The 10024-nt window shown below is 38.0% G+C and overlaps 1 protein-coding gene across 4 annotated transcripts in view; it reads right to left on the bottom strand.

The window, feature by feature from the left end:
- Window positions 1-9295: 9295 nt before the first annotated feature.
- LOC5566872 (tyrosine kinase receptor Cad96Ca) overlaps window positions 9296-10024 on the bottom strand; it is a 64394-nt gene continuing 63665 nt past the window's right edge. For 3 of the 4 annotated variants that reach the window (XM_021849669.1, XM_021849666.1, XM_021849668.1), the window contains one exon: window positions 9342-9975. In XM_021849669.1, the coding sequence (XP_021705361.1) occupies window positions 9469-9975 (507 nt within the window). In that variant the 3' untranslated portion in view covers window positions 9342-9468. Of the gene's footprint in view, window positions 9976-10024 lie in introns of all 4 variants that reach the window. The other variant, XM_021849665.1, reaches the window with a different exon arrangement.

The following is a 10024-nucleotide window of genomic DNA, read 5'->3' as shown; positions in this document are numbered from 1 at the left end:
ATAGAGTATCTTCGTACCTGCCACACGATATATACTTGCAAAAATGGTCATTGGCATAATAAGCTCTTAGTTAATAACTGTGGAAGTGCTCATAAGAACACTAAGCTGAGAAGCAGGCTCTGTCTCACTGGGGACAAACTCACTAACGCCAGAAAGAAGAAGAAGAAGAAGAAGAAGAAGTATAGACTGCTCAGTGAAGAACTCCATATGAACATCTGTGGAGAACTCTGAGAGATCTCTAGTACAATCTTTTGTAACGGTACTCGGTACTCGGTTTGAAGACTCTTATAGAGAATCCTGCTGGGCTCCTTCGGAGACCGTCCCAAGTAACAATTAAAGATGAACAGCGAAAGTAATTTCTGAACATTGGCTGATTAATGATGTACAAGGCTGAACACCGTGACAGCTGTACAATAATTTGAAGAAAAGTTTATCTTATTCAGCAATGAAAGTTGATCAAACTATTTTTGATCCATAGTTTTCACTGTTGTTCAGCTTACCTGAATGGCATTGATTAAAGGTTATTTAAAGCTTTAATCCAGAGAATTTGTTTATTATAGAGAAGCGCGAATTCTGAAATCAAAGGTTCCAATTGAACCGTCAAACGTGGTTCCAATCGAGGGGGGTTTTCTTGGCCGAACTGTATGAAACTTTGCAATAAGAAGCGCTATAGTACGACGCATGTTCTGGCCAAATATGAGCTCTGTAGCTTTCAAAAAACCCACCTGCCGAAGAGAATCAAAAGTGCCAAGAATTGGATCCGACTCCCTCCCAAGGGTTGAGTCAAACCAAAATTTAAGGCTTATTTAAAAACTGTTGGGCATTAGCATCAGCATTAGCATTGAGCATTTCGCACAAATTCGTAGGTTGTACAGTCTTAGACCATTGTATGAGGGTTGCATCCTTCCCGTCCGTTACCAAAGTCAGAGATTTGGGACTATCCTCTAACTCTTAGACAAGATTGACGCATCCTCCAATAATTGAGAGCTGTCCTGGCCACGTCCTTGCGAAAGCTGGGGAATGGGAAAGGATGATTGATTGAACACCTACTTACGAAAGATGCAAAGAACTCTAAGACCTCTCATAGGTGTTACGGGATGTTGTGGAATGTTGATGGAAAGGGTAGTGCCATAGGATACATTCGGTAGACGTTCTGGCCGACAAATGGTTAATATTTACGCATTGTGATCATGCGCTGCTGATCAGAACAAACTCATCAAATTCCTTTTTCGAAACTGAAATCCGTCTTTTCTCTAACAATGAACAATAACGTGAGTCGTAACTTAGCGCTGCCAACAAAATGCACGAACCGCACGAAAAACCGACAAAAAACTGCAGTTCATAATCCATCTTGAACCGAGCATCCACGAGCCAGTTTTTGAATCAACACGTTTAACACACACAGGAGATAAAAAAAAGAATCGTGCAAAACGAATGCATGCTTTCTCATCTTAGTTTATCACAAAAGAAAAAAAAATATCCGGGTGGCGTAGTATTGGCCAAACCATTGGTGGAATTAATTAAAAGTTTAGCACAAGCAGAATTAATCTTCAGATCTCTCAAATGAAAAAAAAAAAAAAATACACTTTTATCACTTTAACAATATGTTTTCACATCATCCACGTGGCATAGCGCCATCCATCGAATCAAATTCTTCACCAACCGAATTAAAAAAAAGAACTCGGGACGAAGTAAACGTGACGCAAAATTCAAAACGTAGCCGCCCGCGCGCACGCCTTGCTCTGCTTGTTTAAAAACTGTTTCATTCAAATAACAAATTTTCACATCACGAAGCAGACTTGCTCTAAACGCTCTAAAAAAATAAACAACAAGATGAAACACTGCACTCGATCACGTAAATTTCTTCTTCATATTGAATCTAATTAACAAAAACAAAGCGATAGAATAAACTGGTTTTCCACTTTATTCGTAATCATTATCAACGCAAGTGACAACAAATAAACAATAGTTATTAAAAGCTTTCGAGGATTTTACTTAAAAAAAATCACAACACACTTTTGACAGCTAATTTAATTGTTTTCGCATAGCAGTGATATGATTGCCTCAATGCAACCTTTAACATAGGCATTATTTAGACAAGTGGATGAGTTATTAGACTGATGCAAATTTTGAAATTTTTGCTCCCCTATGCTTAAACGGTGTCAATTATAATAAAAATCATTCTCCCAAAATTTGAAGTGATTTAGAAGAAATTTGGTTGTGCACACGCCATTTGAAGTTTATATGGAAATTACTATGGAAAAGGCAAACCTTTTGTGTTCAATCCTCTAACTGCTCATAATAATAATCTATGGAAAAGTGAACAAACTCTTCTCATGTGAAATCTTCCCAGTTACAACGCCGAAGATCACATTTTGATGGGACGTAAGGATAATTTGTAATTATTGATAAAAAAAAGTCTAAACCATGCTGAGATGATCATTCAATTACTTTCAGAGCAACACTGCTTTTTTGCTGTAGAACATAGTAGCCTGGATCAGTCTTGGGAACTGTGACCACAATTCTCCACAGTTCATCGATTCTGCCATTCAACCAAAACACAAAGCAGCAGCAGCAATACCATCAGGCGTTTCGCTGCCAACGGTTCACACACTGCTTGACTGTTTTTGTCTCTCCACTATGACCGTTTTCGGGCAGCCATTCCAAGGTGCATGATTGAAAAAAGTGTTAAATCATTCAATCGCTAATATTTCGCTAGTGTTTTCAACTAATTGAAATCTATTAGCTCTAACAGAAAAAGCACAATCATTCCGTTGCGATACATATAAACAAGTTCAATTTCATGCTACCTTTATCCAGCAAAATTGCAAAACCCCGAAAACCGCAAAAATCGTGTCACCACTGTGCTCGAGTCATTTCGCATTCGGGGTTGAAAAACGTTAGGAAGAAGAAGATTACAGTTTTGAAAAGCCGTGACATTTTTTGGTTTTGAACGGTCATGGTTTGTTTTGGATTTTGATGGTCGTGTAGAAAGATGTAAATGTAGAGGCGGTAAATGTTTGCTCCAGTACTTTTCTCATCACTGGCCTGGATTACTTTGACCTATGAGAGAGAAGAATTATTGTACAGAGCCCCATTCCACCCGCCAGGAGCACCACTGTTGCCTGCCGCGCAGTTAGTTGAGCATGCAAAATACATAGGGTAACGGTCGTATTTTGGACCCCCTAAGGAAGTGATTTTACATTTTTGTCCCAATTAATTAATTGCACAGCGTAACCAAGTCAAAGAACATACCAAAATGTAGAGAAAAACTTCCTCTACCAGATAAAAATGCCCATACGGTTATGTAGGATCCAAAAGACGTCGAAAATAATTGAATTGTGATGCACTGTTTTTCATTATTTTGGACACACCAATACATTTTGGACCCTCAAAGTATATATTTTGGACCCCCGGCATATTTTTATCGTTTGGCGACAAAGTCCACGGCACTGGTTGTATAATATGCTTGCCCATAGTCTAATCAATCGATTGACAATGGAAAAGCGAAGAAATTCTACGCTTTTACTTCAGCAATTAGAAAAAAGTTTTTGTTTACATTTGAAAAATTTCTGACGTCTTCAATTTCTGTCTGTAACGTGTTGTAACGGTTGCATGGATGAACCGATTTAATTAAATTAATTTCAGATAAAATAAACACAATGTCTATGCACAAACGCTTGATGCAAGTGCGAAATAGTCCTATCTTTCCAAATGGCATGCAGATTGTATTGGTCTTTCGATTTAAACTGGAAAATTTGCATGAAAATGGCCCAGGGGGTCCAAAATATATAGAGGTCCAAAATATATTGGTTACCCTACCCAGTTTATGATGATGAATAGGGTAACCAATATATTTTGGACCTCTATATATTTTGGACCCCCTGGGCCATTTTCATGCAAATTTTCCAGTTTAAATCGAAAGACCAATACAATCTGCATGCCATTTGGAAAGATAGGACTATTTCGCACTTGCATCAAGCGTTTGTGCATAGACATTGTGTTTATTTTATCTGAAATTAATTTAATTAAATCGGTTCATCCATGCAACCGTTACAACACGTTACAGACAGAAATTGAAGACGTCAGAAATTTTTCAAATGTAAACAAAAACTTTTTTCTAATTGCTGAAGTAAAAGCGTAGAATTTCTTCGCTTTTCCATTGTCAATCGATTGATTAGACTATGGGCAAGCATATTATACAACCAGTGCCGTGGACTTTGTCGCCAAACGATAAAAATATGCCGGGGGTCCAAAATATATACTTTGAGGGTCCAAAATGTATTGGTGTGTCCAAAATAATGAAAAACAGTGCATCACAATTCAATTATTTTCGACGTCTTTTGGATCCTACATAACCGTATGGGCATTTTTATCTGGTAGAGGAAGTTTTTCTCTACATTTTGGTATGTTCTTTGACTTGGTTACGCTGTGCAATTAATTAATTGGGACAAAAATGTAAAATCACTTCCTTAGGGGGTCCAAAATACGACCGTTACCCTAGCAATTTATCCTGACGTCCAATCAAAACGTGGTTTTCGGCAAAGTTGTAGCTGAAAGTATTTCACATGAGAAGATTATGTTTACTTTTTCATAAAATATGATGACGAAAAGACAGAGGGCTGAACACAAGAGGATGGCGTTTTCCATAGTAATCTCCATATAAAATTCAATTGGCTTTGTGCTCAGTCAAATTTCTTCCGATTCATTTCAAACTTTGGGAGGATACTATTTACCATAATATAAATCGTTTGAGCATAGGGGAACCAGAATTTCAAATTTTGCATCACTCTAATGAGTTATTCGTTCTCTTGCATTAAAATTCACATAGCCTCATATGGAGCAGATGTCAAGATAAGTTGTAATACATCAGTGATTCCCAGTTCAATTCTCAATTGGGTTGTTTTGTGAAGACAAATTCACAGTTTTTTGTAGCATGATCGAAAGAACACAATTTTATTGCACTTAAATATCTTAATGTTGATATTATAAATGATTAAAGAAGATTTAAATCCGTCGACTCAATGACATTTCAATTCACATAATGACAGTTCGTCCCGAAGTAAAATATGCCGAGGGGTGATTCAAAAGAGATTTTCATACTAATTTCAATCGTGTTTTAAAAATAGTTCCAGGTCACGGAAAATGTGAAACTTTGGATTCTAGTTCAATTTTTAACGTTAATTCAAAATATGTAAGAAACTGGATACCCCAAACAGGCCAATTCATATTTACTCATCTTCATCTTTAAATTCCACCACACAACTCCACTATTAGTTTGAAATTGTTAGTTGCATTAATAAAACTTAAAACTATGAATCTGTAAATATTTTAACATTTTTTGATCTATTGTTGAATAATGGATGAATAAGCAATTGTTAAGCTTTTGAAGGTCGCCATCTGTTCTCCCAGACAACCAGAAGTCGCATAAAAGCTCACGTTATAATAAACGTATTCATACAAATTACATCAAATCCGCGAAACACGGTGGATAAAATCGTTAGATTGATGAGTATCCTTGCATAAAACGCTTTTTTCTGAGTTCATTTACACATTTTGTTTCGTCCCGTACAATCGTACAAAGTAAGTCGAATCAATCCGTAGCAGCTGTCAAATTAACATTTAATATCATAAGTTAAGTCACATAAGATCACAGGTTAGTTCGGTGGAAAATGTATACATTCGCATCGTATGCTATTATATTATATTATATTATATTATATTATATTATATTATATTATATTATATTATATTATATTATATTATATTATATTATATTATATTATATTATATTATATTATATTATATTATATTATATTATTTTATATTATATTATATTATATTATATTATATTATATTATATTATATTATATTATATTATATTATATTATATTATTATATTATATTCATCACATAATATATGCACGTATATAGCCTCCACTTTTGTACGTAGAAGGCCTTTCGCGACATCTTATAAATGAAATTTTGCACATACAAAGTAACCAGGTGATTTTGTTATACGTACATACATTTTAGTTGTCTGCATAGCATAGCATAGCATAGACTGACTGCTACTCCGTGATTGATCGGAACTGGTAAGAATTGCACTTCGATCCAAATGAATAAGGGATGGGAGTTTCCGCTTACTCTCGAAGTGCAATTTTAGCAGATCTAATATTATTGATCAATAACGGCGCCGGCCAAGTCCTTACAGTCAGTTGGGATGGGGAAGGAATGTTAGGGTGTAATGATTGTTGCTTCTAGAGCCCGAGAATACCTCTGCATCTCCACAATCACCACGGGAAGGGTGTTTATTAGTGAGGGAGGAAAAGATCTGGGAGTCAACTCTGGTCGGTGATGCGATCCATGGACAAGGGGGAAATATACGACTTATATTTAAAGCTAGTTTTGAATTTTTGTCTCGAGAAGTTTTTGGTAGAAGCATTAAAAAATACGTCAACATGTACAGTTAACTATCCCTTACTCGATACTCCGTATCTCGATATCGAGTTAGAGAACCATAGTAAAAACTGGTTTTCATGGCTAACTCGATGGTCCCTTGGATCGCAGTTGCATTGGTCGTGTGTTCTGTAACTCGATACCTCCCTAACTCGATGGTCTCTTCAATATCGAATAAGGGAGAGTTGACTGTATAATGTCGAACAATTCAAAATACGTTTTTATTAATGACGAAAACTGAAAATTACATGTATATATTTTAAATTATATGAAACAGGAATAATGCCGACATTTGTAGTGACGAGCCATAGTGAGATTCGTTGATCAGCTTCAACTTTGCCGAAGACCGTTTTCAAATCGAACGCCTCAGTAATTAGTTATTGATTTATATCCAGTCACAAATTCTTCAACAGTGCTCATTTAACTTCTGAACAGGCAACATTGCTGCACCTGGCGCGAAAGATAGCACGCACAAACCATGGCTACTATGTTTTACTGCATATAGCAAGTGATGCCTGCAGATCAGCCCAATAATTATAGCCACAGTTTTACAACTCATTCAAAAATCAATAACTAATTACTGGGGCGTCCGATTTAAAAACGGTCTTCGGCAAAGTTGTAGCTGATTATTGTATCTCACAGTATCAACATAGTTCTAATCCCCAAGAGCACATGGGCAAACACTATGACCGATTGAATGAATTGGTTACTTTTCCCATAGTAATTCCCATATACACTTTAAAGGGCTTGTGCAGTCTCAGTTTTCATCCAAATGAGTTCAAATTTTGGGAGGACACTCATAATTTGATTTAGAATCAAATAAGCGGTGTGGAGCAAAAACGATTTTTTGAACCACTCTAATACATAGTTTGTTTGAAAATTACATATTAGTATTACTGTGCATTTTGTCTCGATAAAAACTCGAACTCGAAAACAAACCGTCTTGCTTGGGCCTTCCCAAATACCTACCCAGCAAGACGCTCCAAAACAGAAAAAAAAAATCGGCGACGAAACCACGCGCGAAACCGTGAGCAAAACCTATCTGCCGACGCAAAATTGAACCGTTCTGCTTGGGCTTCACGAAGCACTACCTAGCGAGACGCTCCAAAACAGGAAAAAGAAAAAAAATTTCTCCGGTAACGAAAACACGCGCAAAACCGTGAGCAAAATCTATCGGACGACGCATAACCGAACCATCCAGCTTGGGCTTCACGAATCACTACCCAGCAAGACGCTTCAAAACAGGAAAAAAAAATTTTTCCGGTGACGAAAACACGTGCAAAATCTATCGGACGACGCAAAAACGAACTGTCCTGCTTGGGCTTCACGAAGCACCCGTACATACATTTTGGTTGTCTGGGCTATAAATAGAACTGGCGTTGTTGAATAAACGCATCCTAGACCTTTATTCAGCATTCCATATAGCTTCAATTAAGCTAAAGGCTGAAAAAAATCTCCAGAATTAGATCCTTAATAGCTGAACAAAAGTCTGTGAACAGCTGATAGCTGAACAAAAGTCTATGAACAGCTTTTGTTCAAACGAAGGTTGATTTGAATTAGCTATAAAAGCAGCTTCAAATTGTTACCTGGGATTTCATATAACGCTGTGGAGATTGATGCGAAAACTTCTATGTAATTTTCTCTGAATTCTCTTGTTAAGGTCAAGATGCATCGAAGCCAAATATCAAGTGTTCAAGACCACAAATCTCGAGAAGCAAACAGCGATTTAAGCCGAAAACTTGATCGATTGGTACCCCACTGGTGGTGAGCCCATTTACCCCCTAGAAAATTTGAAGTTTGGCACCGATGCATCTTCACCTTAAGACTCGTTTGAGAGGAGTTTTGTGGATATATCTGTAGAAACATCTGTTCTAGTGGATTCATCTATTTTAGACCCCACTCCTTCTCCTAGGTTATCGATGTATATGACGAATGATGTTGGTTTTCGAATTCCATAAATCATAAAACTTGAAAGCCAAGTAATCTTCAAACCTCCCGTCATCCTCAAGGTTTACAATGACCTTTTGCTAGACCAAAACAAGGCCACGTGGTTTATGGATGACTCTTGTACTGTCATTGCCTGTCGCGATTGCGATGTTCAAAGGGCCTACATCAGCTTAGTGTTAAACTCCGCGGATTTATAGCCATGTTGATAGTGTTTGGACTCGATTCTCGGTCGTAATAAGAATTTCCTTGACATCTTTAAGTACCTGATCGAAATGTCTTATACTTTCTTGGGCATAAAGTATCACCATGCCTGCCATGCAAGTAAAAAAAATGACAACTTTGGTACAGAATGCTCCTAGTTGATAGCTGTGGAAGTGCTCCCGTGTTTCAACGTGATTTTTTTGTAAATGAGGAGTTTGGTTTTGCAGCCTTATTATCCCAAGAACGATTTTTTGTGATTTGTTTCAAAGTTACGGTAGCGGTCGGGCTTCAAGGCAAGGGTGGAGGGTGGCTGTCAAATGGGAGTACAATTGAAAAGACGCCAACCAAAGTCCAGAACCAGTTTTAAGGCTTAACGCGGAATAGTAAAAAATATTATTTGCAAGAAACAGGTAATAAATGCGCTTGAAGGATATTGTTTGCTAGCAATTATTTGCTACGTGCTACTACAGTGCGCTGTTGGAAATTTAATCAAAAAATTCTGCTTAATTCCCAAAATGGATGTTTCCGACAAAATTGATTACGCCTTCACCATTGTGGTCGTAATTTTGTATGGTTGTTTACATTTTAGAACCAGCTACACATTGGGGTAGCGATAAAGAGCCGCCAGTACCACCCTTGCTTCAAGGTGTTTTATCATCCATGTCCAAAAAATGGTTGAACACAAAGGTTATTAAGACAATTTGTTCGAAAGCTTTATTATCGTACGTATTTACAGTTGTTCGAGAACATTACATTTACAGCATGTGCCATAGCTAGGGGTTTCATAAATACTTGGCATTAAGACAAGACAACTTATCACAATTTTAAGCCTATTTACAATCAGACGCGCTTCGCGGCACTTTACAGCTTTTCCCCGCTCATGTTGAGCATATTATAGTAGTTATGATCGGGGAACCGTTCCAGCTCGATGTAATCGGTCTCCGTCTGGAGCAGTCGGTCGAGCATGGACACCACCTCGGGGAAATCAGGTCTCTCGTTCGGGTCCTTGGCCCAGCAGTAGAACATAATGTTGTACAGCTCACGCCGGCAGTGTTCCGGCTTCTCCAGCCGGTAGCCATCGCGTACCTTCCGCATCACGTCGGCAGCTGCTATGCCCGGGTAGGGCGTCGATCCCAGTGTTACAATCTCCCACATCAGGATACCGAAGCTCCAGATGTCCGATTTGACGGTGAAGATGTTGTCGTACAGGGACTCGGTTGCCATCCATCGAATGGGTAGGCGGCCTTCGCTCTTCCGTTCGTACACCTTGGAGGTGATGATGTCACGGGCAAAACCGAAGTCAGCCACCTTGCAGGTGTGATCATCCGTGATGAGAATGTTCCGCGCGGCCAAGTCTCGATGGATGATCTGGGGAAATTTAGTTCCAATTTAGTAACACTCTAAATTATTAGACGCC

This window comes from Aedes aegypti, chromosome 3, assembly GCF_002204515.2.
Source record: "Aedes aegypti strain LVP_AGWG chromosome 3, AaegL5.0 Primary Assembly, whole genome shotgun sequence".
In the NCBI taxonomy this organism is placed as follows: Eukaryota; Metazoa; Arthropoda; class Insecta; order Diptera; family Culicidae; genus Aedes; species Aedes aegypti.
This window is presented reverse-complemented; position numbering and strand designations above follow the sequence as displayed.